This window comes from Neomonachus schauinslandi, chromosome 11 (genome assembly GCF_002201575.2).
Source record: "Neomonachus schauinslandi chromosome 11, ASM220157v2, whole genome shotgun sequence".
Taxonomy (NCBI): domain Eukaryota; kingdom Metazoa; phylum Chordata; class Mammalia; order Carnivora; family Phocidae; genus Neomonachus; species Neomonachus schauinslandi.
In genome coordinates, this window is record NC_058413.1 from 64924971 (window position 1) to 64937782 (window position 12812).

Below are 12812 nucleotides of genomic sequence, written 5' to 3' on the forward strand. Positions count from 1 at the left end.
TGGTGGCTATATTTATTTACATTTCCACCAACAGTGCACAACCATTTCCTTTTCTCCATAGCCTTGCCAACACTTGTTGTCTCTTGTCTTTTTGATTTTAGCCATTCTAACCAGTATGAGGTGAGATATCATTATGGTTTTGATTTGCATTTCCATGAGGATCAGTGATGTCCAGCTTTCTTTTCATGTACCTATTGGCCATTGTATGTCTTCTTTGGAAAAACTGCCTTTTCAAGTCCTTTGCCTTTTTTTTTTTTCCAAATCTGCACTTTTATTTATTTACTTTTCAGTAGGTTTAAATCCTTGAGGGGTAGAGCATCACACGGATTCTAGGGCCAATGGCTTCAGGAGGAAGGTTCCTTTGGAACTTGGCACAAACCACGCCACTGTTTCCATGAGCATGAGTTACTTTTCCCCAGATTACTCTGGTTTTGTTCAGTTTGCCACCAGGAGTAACTGTGTTGTTCTTTGCTTTGTACACATAAGCACATCTCTTGCCTAAATGGAATTCAGTTTCATCTTGAGCATAAACATTTTCAATTTTAAGAAAAGCTGTGTGCTCCCTCTGGTTCTGGAGACCCCACATATAGTCAGCAAAAATGGACTTGGACCACAGCTTTCCAGACATATTTGTCATTTTAGGAGTCCTGTTCCCAGAAGGTCTCCACAGGTTCCACAATGGCAGAAAGAGACCTTTGCCCATTTTTAAACTAGATTGTTGGTTTTTCCCTATGGAGTTATAGGAGTTCCTTATGTATTTTGCATATTAAATCCTTATCTGATACACAGTTTCTAAATATTTTCTCCCATTCTGTAGATTGCCTTTTATTTTGCTGATTGTTTCTTTTGCCATGCAGAAGCTTTTTAACTTGATATAGTCACACTTGTTTACTTTTGCTTTTGTTGCTTACACTTTTAGTATCATATCAAAAAAAAAAAAAAAAAAAAATTTTTTTAAAAACAAATTTAAAGGAACATTTCCCCTGGTTTTTTTTTTTTTTCTAATAGCTTTACAGTTACAGTTCTTACATTTAAGTATTTAATCTATTTCAAATTAATTTTTGTAAGGGATGTAAGTTAGGCATCTAGTTTTATTCTTTGGCATGTGGTTATTCAGTTTTCCCAACACATTAAAAAAGACTACATTGAGTGTTTTTGGCTCTGTGGCCAAGTATTAGTTGACTGTATATGTGTGGATTTATTTCTTGGCTCTCTCTCTATTCTGTTCCATTGATTTATGTGTCTGTTTTTATGCTAGTACCATGTAGTTTTGAAGCTTTCCTGCAAAGCAGGAAGTGTGATGCCTCCAGCTTTGTTCTTCTTTCTCAGGATTACTTTGTCTATTTGGAGTTTTTTGTAGTTACATACAAATTTTAGGATTTTTTTTTCTATTTCTGTGATATATATCATTGGAATTTTGATAGGGATTGCACTGTAAATATAGATGGCTTTGGGTGTATCCCATAAGTTTTGGTATATTGTACACCCATCTCCTTTTGTTTCAAGATTTTTTTTCTCTTTTGATTTCCACACATTTGTGATTTTCCAGCTTTCCTCCTGTTACTGATTTCTAGTTATTGATCTTGGTCAGAAAAGATACTTGGTATTATTTCAGTCTTCTTACATTTGCTAAGGCTTATTTTGTGACTTAACATATGATCTATTCTGGAGAATATTCCACGTTTACTTGAGAAGAATGTGTATTCTGCTTCTGTTGGGTGGAATGCTCTGTATATGTCTGTTAGGTCCATTTGGTCTAAAGTATGGTTCAAGTCCAGTATTTCCTTAATGATTTTCTGTCTGGATGATCTATTTATTGTTGAAATTGGAGTACTGAATTCTCCTATTATTGTATTTTTGTCTATTTCTCCCTTCAAATCTGTTAGCACTTGCTCAACATATTTGCTCTGATGCGGCCTGCATATATTTACCATTGTTATATATTCTTGATGAATTGATCACTTCATCATTATAGAAATACTTCTTTGTCTCTTGATACAGTTTTTGACTTAAAGTCTATTTTTTCTGGTCTAAGTATGGCTACTCCTGCTCTATTTTGTTTTCCATTTGCAAGGATATATTTTTTTCCATCCCTTCACTATAAGCCTGTGTCCTTAGAGCTGAAATGCCTTTTAATTAAAGAATTTAATCCATTTACATTTAAAGTAATTATTGATAGGTAAGGCTTACTAATGCCATCTTATTGTTTTCTTGCTTTTTGTAGTTCCCTTATTCCTTTCCTCTTATTTTGCTGTCTTTCTTTCTGGGTTGATAATTTTTTGTAATGGTGTGCCTTGATTCCCATCTCTTTATCTTATGAGTATCCACTATAGGTTTTTACTTTGCAGTTACCATGAGGCTTACATAAAACATCTTCAGATATAACAGTCTATTTTAAGCTAATACAAACTTCAATCATATACAAAACTTTACCCTTTTAGTCCCCCACATAATTTATATTTTGATGTCATAATTTACCTATTTTTATATTTTGTATCCATTTAAAAATTATTGTAGCTACCATATTTTTAATATTTCCCTTTAAATCTTTATACTAGAGTTAACTGATTAATTCATCACCTTTTCATAGTATTAAAATATTCTGAATTTGACTATATACTTACCTTTACCAGCATAATAGATTTTCATATATTTCCTTGCTACTAATCAGCATCCTTTCATTTCATCTTGAAGAACTCCTTTCAGCACTTCTTGTAAAGCAAGTCAAGGTGTGATGAACTTTTTCCACTTTTGTTTAGAAAAATCTTTATCTCTTCCTCATTTCTGAAAGATGACTTTGTTGGGTAAAATATTTTTGGTTGGCAGTCTTTTTCTTTCAGCACTTTGAATATATCATCTCACTCTCCTAGCCTGAAAGGTTTCTGCTGAGAAACCCACTGACAGCCTTATGGGGATTTCCTTTGTTAAAAAGAAAACCACAGAACTAAAATGGCATCACTTAGGCTGAGTCCCCAAACCAGTACTTAGTACCTAATCTAACTGGAGTTCAACCTCCCCAGAAATGTAGTCTTAACCTGTCAGTTAGGAATTTTCTGATGGGCACCAATGAATCTGTCACATGGGCCCTCTCAATCCCCCAAAGGAGGATGAGGTAATCTGCATGATAAAATCTCCTGTTCCTCCCTTTAATGGAAAGTAACCTTGCCTGAAACAATCCTTTTCTTTTACTAATAACTTTCTTGCCCTACCCTCCTTCCTATAAAAATCTTCCATTTTGTACAAGTGCTTGGAGCTCCCCTCTACTTGCTGGATGGGATGCTGCCCAATTCATGAATCATTTAATAAAACCAATTAGATCTTCAAATTTACTCAGTTGACTTTTGTTTTCTATATCTTTCATGTGAGAATATGTTTTTCTCTTGTTGCTTTTAAAATGTTCTCTTTTTCTTTGATATTAGACAGTTTTATTATAATATGTCTTGGAGAAGATCACTGGGTTGAAATTTTGACCTATTAGCTTCATGAACTTGGGTATCTAAATCTCCCTCAGATTTGGGAAGTTCTCAGCCATTATTTCTTTAAATGAGGTTTCTGCTCCTTTCTCTCTCTTTCTCTTGCCCTTCTGACTCTAAGACTGCATAGATTGCATCTTTAAATGTTATCTCATAGTTTCTCTAATTATGTAATTTCAAATGGCCTCTCTTCTAGTTCACTGTTTCTTCTGCTTAGTCAAGTCTGCTTTTTAAGACCTCTATTAAATCTTTTGGTTCAATCATTATTAGTCTTCAGTTCTCAGATTTCTGCTCATTTTATGATTTATTTCTTTGTGGAACTTTGTGTTTTATTGATGCATTGTTTTTCATTTAGTTGTCTGTGTTTTCTTGTAGTTCACCGAGTTTCTTTAAGAGGATTCTTCTGAATTCTTTGTCAGACAATTCATAAATCTTTATTTTTTTTACAGTCACTGATTTTATTAGTTTCCTTGATTATTCATGATATTGGCCTTGTGTTGATGTCTGCACATTTGAGGACATTGGGACTTCTTCCAGTCTCTGCAGACTGGCTTCAACAGACAGAACCCTTCATCACTCAGCCTGTCCACAGATTCTGGGTAGGCAGATTGGTGGTGTCTGTGGGCAGGCTTGCTACTGGAGTACTTGCAAGCTGAAAGCTTGGGTAGCTGTAGTCAGTCTGGTGCTGGGCCTTGCCAGCACTCTGGGTTCACAGGTGCCCCCTGGAGCCCAGGTTTGCAGGCATTGATTAGGAGCCTGAAGCCACAGGAACTACCTAGGGCCACAAGAACCAGCCAGTTCTGGGTAGGCCAGAATCTGGGTTCACAGGAGTCCACTGGGAGGCTGGAGCTGAAGAAGTTGCCTGGAGCTGTGAGAACCACCTTGGGCCACCTTGGGCTGCAGGAGCCAACCAGCACCAGATGGGCCAGAAGCCTAGATTCAGTGGTCCTCTGAGAGCCTGGAGCCATGGGAGCTGCCTGGTGCTGCTGGATCTGGCAGGCATCAGGCTGAGTCAGGGGCTTGGTTCATGGTAGCCCACCAGCAGCTAAGCCCTCAAAGCTACCAGGGGCCACAGGAGGTGTCTGGGCTGCTGAAGTAGGCAAGCTCTGGGGTGAGCCAGGGACTGGGTTCTCAGGAGCCTACACGAAGTCACCTAGGGCTCCAGGAGTCTACCTGGCAATAGGGCGTGCTGGCTCTAGGGTCCATAGTAAAGGTAAGCACTCACTTTATTCTCCTTCTCTCTCTGGTCTAGGCTGCTCTGGCTTGGAGAAGGGGAAATAGCGGTTTTGTGAATCAATCTTTCCTACCCTTCTCAATGCATCCTTTCTTACTTCTGTGCTTCATCCAGTGCTGCAATCTCACCTGGAATCCTGGCTCTCATGAAGGTATTTCATGTATAGATAATTGTTTGACATTTCTGGGAGGAGATGACCAGTAGAAATTCCTATGCCACCATTTTGCTAATGTCCTCAAGTACTCTTGAATCAGATTTATTAGTGCTTTTACTAGGGTTTTTAATCTAAATTCCCAAATGAGATTAATCTGTATTTTCTTCTTTTACTGTTATCAGTGCTCGGTTTTGATATCAGGGTTATGCTCTTTTCTTAAAATGACTTAGGAAGATTTCTCACTATTTCACACCTTTGGAAATGGATGCTTATCATAAGAATTACCTATCTTTGAAAATTTAAAAGTATTTGACTTTAATCCTGAGTTTATTTCATTAAGGATAATTATTTGACAAAATTTTAATTTATTCCAAGGTGATGAGTCTATTCAATTTTTAAACTTCTAATTGGATCAATTTAGGCAATTTCTATTATCGGAACAGAAAATTATAAACCCATGTTCTTTAATGCAGCTAGAAATTGTAAATGAGATAAGAGGTTAGTTACATTCTTCAGTCAATACAGCTGCTTTAAGACAAAAATCTACTAGCCATCACTTCTCATTAAATTAATGAGGCAACTTCTTTCAGTTGTTCATGCCAAAAATCTTTGAAGATACCCTTGATTCCTCTCTCCCCTGCCATCTAATCCATTAGTAAATCCTTTGAAATATATCCCAAATCCAACCACCTCTGACTACCAAGCTGTCATTATCTCTCACCTGAAGTATTTTATTCACCTTTTAATAAGACTTTCTACTTTCTCTCTTTCCTCTTCTAGTGTAGGTTCAGGTGCACTGCCCAGATTTCTCAATCAGAACCAAAGTCATCAATCCCTAGCTGCCAGGTTTGTTGGCTGCTGACAGCTCATATCTGAGCCCCTAACTAGCAACTGCTTTCAGCTCAAAGGGAGCTCCCTCACCGAAAGTTACGCCTCTGCCACAAAGGTAGCCTATGAGATCTGGTCCTCTTGCTGCAATTTAGAACAAGTCTGAAAGGTTGTCTAAGTTCCAAAGCTCCTAAAGATCAGTTGAGGACTTTGCAGTAACCACTTTGCAGCTTAACTCGTCACTTTGCCCAATCTTGCATCCTTACAGCCTCACAGGTGTTGTTCCTGATAGCATTCCCAACGAAATTCCTATATGCAAATTCTTCATCCCAGAATATGTTTCCCAGGACCACTGACCTAGTTGGCATAAGGAGTGGTCTGAAAAAAACAAATTCTAAAATGGGATTTTTGAGCTGCAGCACTCCTTAGCCAGCTGGCAATGAGAACCCCAATACTAGTAGTAGGTAGAGTATTGATAATAACTCCTGGCATGTTGATGGTGCAATTTGTTACCACTTTCACCTGTGGTAAACTGGAATGAAAAACTCGTGGGAGGGAATACACTGGCAGGTACAATATCTCAGTCATGCAAGAGGTTCAGAGGAAATAATAATTATAAAGACAAAAGATTTGAATGAATGTTGCTAAGTGTGATCAAAGCTTTGGACAAAGACAACACAACACTAAGGATGATTAATGACCAATTTAAGGCAAATTGTGAAAGTCAGAAGAACTTCTTAGCAGTATAGAGAGACTCTCTCATCTTCAGCCAGAAGGCAGAAATTGTTGAGGATCAAACTTCAGGCCTTAATTACAAAGACAGCAGAACTCTGGTGAAGATTGAATCCACTTTAGAGGCAGATAAAAAGAAAGGCAACCTGGAAGGGAAAATCTCTTGGAAGCTTGTCAGTGAAAAGAAAGAAAAAAGCAAGTAGTTGAAATTAAGAGCCCTGTAGAAACAAATGAGAAGCACAAAATCAGAAGTATAATAACCCCATCTCCACTCCAAAGCACCAAATATTTTTTAAATGCACTCTACTGTACCGACAGAAGGGGGCATTCAAACTAAGAAATCTAGCAAGCCACCTCAGCACCTAACACTGCTTCACAGAATCCTCTGTGATTGCTGGTCCAAGAAAATATAAAATGCCTCAAAAATGAAAAGAAAACTATAAGCAATAATCAAACACATCCATAATAAGAAGGAAACAAAATGGCATTATGTAGGAGACTTTCCTTGTTCTTAGGAGATGCATGCTGAAGAATTAGGGTATCATAATATCTGCAGTTTAATGTCACATTACTCAACAAATATATGTATAGACAGATCACACAAACATGGCAAAACATCAACAGCTGGATAAGCTAAGAATATATAAATGTCATTGTACTATTCTTTTAATTTCTCTATTGGTGTTAATTTTTTTAAACTCAAACAACTCAACACCAAAAAAAAAAATCCAATAAAAAATGGGCAGAGGATCTGAATAGATATTTTTCTGAAGAAGACATACAGATAGCCAATAGACACATGAAAAGATCCTCAACATCACTAATTATCAGGGAAATACAAGTCAAAACCACAATGACAAATCACTTCATACCAGTCAAAATGGCTAGTATCAAAAAGACAAGAAATAACTGTTAGCAAAGATGCAGAAAAAAGAGCACTACTGGTGGGAATGTAAATTGGTGCAACCACTGTGGAAAACAGTATGAAGTTTCCTCAAAAAAAAAAAAAAATAGAATACCATATGATCCAGCAATTTCACTACTGGGTGTTTACTCAATGAAAATGAAATCACTAATTCAAAAAGATTTATGCACCTCTATGTCTCTATGTTCATTGCAGCATTATTTACAATAGCCAAGATATGGAAGCAACTAAAGTGTCCATCAATAGATGAATGGATAAAGATGCGATATACATATACAATGGACTATTACTCATTCATTCAAACATTTATAAACATTTAAACCTCACACATCACATATAGTTTAGTACCAAATGTTTATTTATATTTATAACAGATACTAAAGCCCAGGTCTTATTTTCACTTCTTTTCACTTTCACTTCTTTTACTTTCCCTTTGTTTCCTCTTATTTTTTTTGTTTCTTTTCTTCTTTTTTACTTTTATTTTTGTACCCTGGAACAGTTTTCTACATTCACAAGTAAGGTCTTGTTTCTCTAATTGTAATGAGACTGAAGAAAAACATCCTCACATCACACCAAACCCACATCACACCAAAGCCATATCACACCAAATACCATAGAAGAGTAACTTTATGACCTTGTAGAATATTATAGGAGAGGAAAAATGCATTATATAACTTCCAGGGACTACATAAAAAAACTTGTGAAAAGTTCAATACACATAGATTTTCCCCAATTAATAAGAAGTGATATGAAGGCTTCTTGCCTACTGGACTTAGACCAAACATCCAAATCTAAAACTGCCCCTGTCAGTCATAATTCTCAACAAAAGTTGTTATATATTCAATCAGTGTGGTTAAATAGTTTTTAGCATCTTTCATAAATGTACTCACACAAGTCTTTCTCCCTTACACTCCAAGTCTAGAAGCCACTGATCTAATTATTTAATTCAATTCAAACAGTACTAAGGACAGCATACCCTGCATGCAGACATTTGATAATGATTTTCGACTGTGCCCTTGTAAAGCAGAGACCATGATGATTTGAGTTGAAGAGCAGTTAGGACAATACAACTTGCATTTAGGAACTTAATAAAGACTTTAATTGTTCTCCTGGTTGACTCTCCCCAATATAGGATACGTGGAGATGCAGAGTAGAGTCTGATTGGCACAGGATGGCATAAGTGAGTTTAAAAGCCTATGAGAAAGATTAAGTGCCAAGTATAAGTGGATATTGATAATAATTTCCATTTGTACATATTTCAGTTTACAAAGCACTATTGCACAAATTCATTTCAATTCAGTAAATATGTATGGAGAACATATTCAAGGCACTATACCAGACAGTGTGCAGAAAACAAAAATGAATATATACTCACAAAGAGCTTATAATCCAGTGGGAAGATAGGGTCATTCTGACCCAAAGAAATGGAATATTGTAGAGATAAAAATTGCTATCAGAATATAAAGAAGAAAGAAGTAATCTAACTGGAGGAGTTAGGGAAGGTTCATTGAGCAGGTAGTATTTGAATTGGGGCCTTGAAAAAATAAAATATTATTTGATAAATACCAAACATTACAAGATAATCAGAGCAGTCACTATTATGTCCTTTCACAGTACAAGAAATTGGGGCTGAAAGAGGCTAAGAGGACTTTCTCATCCAATGTCACACAATTGATAAATGTTAAATGGGGCATGAACCTAGGTTTTCTGATTCCCAAGTCCAGTGCTCATCCACTGTATCACCCTACATGAAGTGTCTTAATTTTAGGCAAGAGAGTGTACATTCTTTCAAGATAACATTAAAAAAAATGACTACTCATTCCTGCTCTAATAATAAATGTGGCTGTCATATGAAAATAAATATTGTTATCCTCTAAGTATTAATGTTATTTCCTGGTCTAAGTACAACAAATTTCTTGTAGTATTTTCAGTATGAGTACTGGAGAAATCAGATCTTTGCTTAAAGATTAAGAAACCTGTTAGAGAAGAGTAAAAAACTTCATCATGAGGGCGCCTCGGTGGCTCAGTCAGTTGAGCATCCAACTCCTGATTTCGGCTCAGGTCATGATCTCAGGGTCATGGGATTGAGTCCTGCATCTGGCTTGTGCTGAGTGTGGAACCTGCTTAGGATTCTCTCTCTCCCTCTCCCTCTCCCTCTGTCCCTCCCCCCACTCTAAAAAAATCTTCATCATAATAATTAGAGACTGTAGCATGCAATGAGGGTGATGCCCTACTAGTTTTTGTGTCCCTAGAAAATAGAACAAGAGAGAACAATAGGATTAAGCTTCATTGTCTATAAGATAAATTTTTCCAATGGAAATGTATACCCAGGAAATAATAGTAACACATGAGGCTTACTATATGCCAGGCACTGTTCTAAGCACCTCATACTTAATTCTCAAACAACTGCCATGAGATAAGTATTATTATTAACATCATTTTCGGCTGCTGAATCTGAGCCACAGAGAAACTTAACTGAAGTGGTAGAACTGGGACTTAACTCTGGCTATAGAATCCTTATTCTTGACCACTCAGTTCTAACGCCTGATAAAAACGGATTGCATATTTTCTTTTTTGAAGAGGGCTTTAAGATACAAATACAAATTTCATCCATAAGATATGATGTGAGTTCTTGTTCTTGGAAGCTGCAGTTTACAGGGCATCTAAGAACACAGACTTTAATATCAAGCAGACTATACTTTTAAGACCTTATTCTGCCCTGGCCTACCTGTGTGAATTTGGGCAAGTTATTTAAATTTCTCAGAATTTTAATTTCCTCCTTTCAAAAGGAGAAGGCAATTATTATTTTGAGATGGGAATGCAAGCAGCCCATTATGGTAAGAAAAACACTGAACTTAAATGTCAAAAGCCTCAAATTATAACCTCAGCGGCTATCAGCCATGTGAAATTGGGAAATCAATCAACAAATATTTATTGAGCTTTATATATATATAACTCTGTTGCAAGTACTTTGGGGATATAGCAATTTAAAAAAACATTGTTCCTTACTCTCTGAGAGAAAATTCATCCAAGTTTGTTCATTTTCCTTAAGGACTGAACTAAGGCCCAAACGAGGTGTTTTTTGGCATCACCATTCTATGATTCTGAAAGAACTTGAATAACAATATCATGGTGCTTCTGCTTTTTGCTAAGTACGATTTGTGTATATATATATTGCAATTCTTCCTTTTGATACATGAAGGGGATATATGCAGAAAGAGGAAGAAATTGAACTTTCAGGCTTGTCTCATATGTTCATTACCTACAGCTGCCATAACCAGCTGTTCCCACACATTCTCTCCATGGGGCATATTTTTCTGGAATGCAGATTAATACATGATGCCACAGTTGAGCCACTATAAAAGACAGCAGAATCAACATGATATATAGAAACTTGCTGGAAAAGGTTGTCTTTTCTTTTCTTTCTATGAGAGGAGCTCAGTGACAATTCTAAACAATTTACAGAAATTGAAGAAACAATTTCCACATCTTGAATATGTTTCCATTCCTCTGGTTGACATGAACTGGCAATACTACTGTGTACTATGTGATTATTTATGGAAGGCAGTCTAGTAATGATTAACAGCATCAGCTTTGGGGTCAGGTTGACAAGCATACAGATAGATATAAATATATAGAGAGATAAATCCTACCTCTAGCACTTAAAAGCTTGGAGACCATAACTGCTCTGATCTTCAATTTCTTTGTATGTAAAATGAAAACGATTATACTTAACTCGTAAAGTTACTAAATGAGACAAAACATATAAAATGCTTGGTATATAGCATTTTATTTAATGACTAGTCACTAATTAATGATTAATAATCTGTTAAATTTGTCACTATCCTTAGCTATTAAAAATTACATACATGCTGCAAGAAAAAAATGAACTAATTCATTTTGGTACAAGAAAAACTAGCGTTTGCAGCTATTTCACTTCAAATCACACAGGAAACACCACTTAGGAAAAAAATAGACAATATTTTCTTCGAAGTTCCTAAGTAGGCAGATCAATATTTAATATATTCCATTAAGGTATTTTGCAGTCTAGCATTTAACTACATCAAAATGGCAAACCAAATTATAAGTTTATTTTCAGCACTTACAACGCTACACACAAAAGGGTTTGAATACATCTCTCCATGTACTTACTAGTCAAATAAACATATAGGCATTCTGATGGGGGAAATACACATAAAACTTTTAAGTACAGTTCGAAGGTACTAGACAATTTGGCAGCCCTTTGTCAGCACTTGAATCCCTGATTTTATCATCATAAATGTAGAAATGGCTTTAGTAGTAAAGACAGTAAAGCAGACAGTATATGAGAGCTCTAGAATTGAGTATTTCTGAGCAAATCATTAAGGAAATATTTCAGGTCACCAGTCATGCCTCATTCACCATAAGGTCAACAGGAAAGCAAATTAACTTACAGTGAACAAGAACTTCCTTGGACTCCATGAAAATGTTTAGAAGAGCAGTGTGAACTTATTCTTCTAAACACAAATGTCTGCTACTAGTTGGTAAAATCCTCAGTTCTGTCTCTTGCTCATATCACCTCACCAAACAGATGACCACGGACACTCCTTCCCAACAGCTGACTTTTAATCCTGTCTTTAAGTGTAAAGAATTATTGAACACTATGTCTGAAACTAATGATATACTATATATTGGCTATTGTATTTAAATTAAAAAAAGAATATCTTTTCAAATTTATATTGCATGTAATAATGAAATTACCAAGAAGAAAACTGTTTTAAAAATTATCCTCTGGCTCTATCTCCCTATACAAGTTTCTCAAAAAAGATTGGCTTAATTTGTGAGCTTAACTACACAATATGCTTTCACGTCCATTGCATCACTGAATATATTAAGACTACCCAACACAATTCTGTTCTTTGAGCTGGAAGATGTGCACTCTAGGATATAACACAAATGTCAAAGCCATTTGGGTGCCACTGAAGATGAAACATTAATGTTATAAAGGAAATTGATATGATCAGAGTATGCTACTTCCAGGAAATAAATAAATACTATCTAATTCAGGCTTCCCCACAACTCAAAAGCCTAGAGCCAGTGGTTGGCAATGATATTATAGACTTTCCAAAGATACCCCTTGGCTGCTGTTTTTCTCTGCAATATCATGTAGGACATGAAAAAGTTATTTTCACTTAACACCCTAAAATGCTAAAAATTCATGGCCACAGATTTTACTCACAGAAAATAATTTTAATTACAAAAAAAAATCACTAGCACTTTCTTCTTTTTTATGTCACAAAATTTCAAATTTTCTGCTTTTTAGCCTTATCATTACAAATTACATTTGTGGAATAATTACATAAAAGAAGGTAAACATAATTTCCTACTACCTATATCATCAAAACATAAAAGTATACATTTAATTTTTCACAAAATACTGCCCCTGAAGTTTTACACATAAAAAAAATCCTCATCTAAATATTACCA

General features: G+C 35.8%; 1 protein-coding gene across 1 annotated transcript; it reads right to left on the bottom strand.

Moving 5' to 3' along the window:
• Window positions 1-295: 295 nt before the first annotated feature.
• On the bottom strand, window positions 296-628 carry LOC110577202 (60S ribosomal protein L35a-like). The gene has a single exon (XM_044919515.1). The coding sequence runs from the start codon at window positions 626-628 to the stop codon at window positions 296-298; it is 333 nt and encodes a 110-aa protein (XP_044775450.1).
• Between the last annotated feature and the right edge of the window lie 12184 nt (window positions 629-12812).

Bases quoted from the DNA above. Each gene is read 5' to 3' on its own strand.
- LOC110577202 (XM_044919515.1), bottom strand. From the start codon at position 628: ATGTCTGGAAAGCTGTGGTCCAAGTCCATTTTTGCTGACTATATGTGG.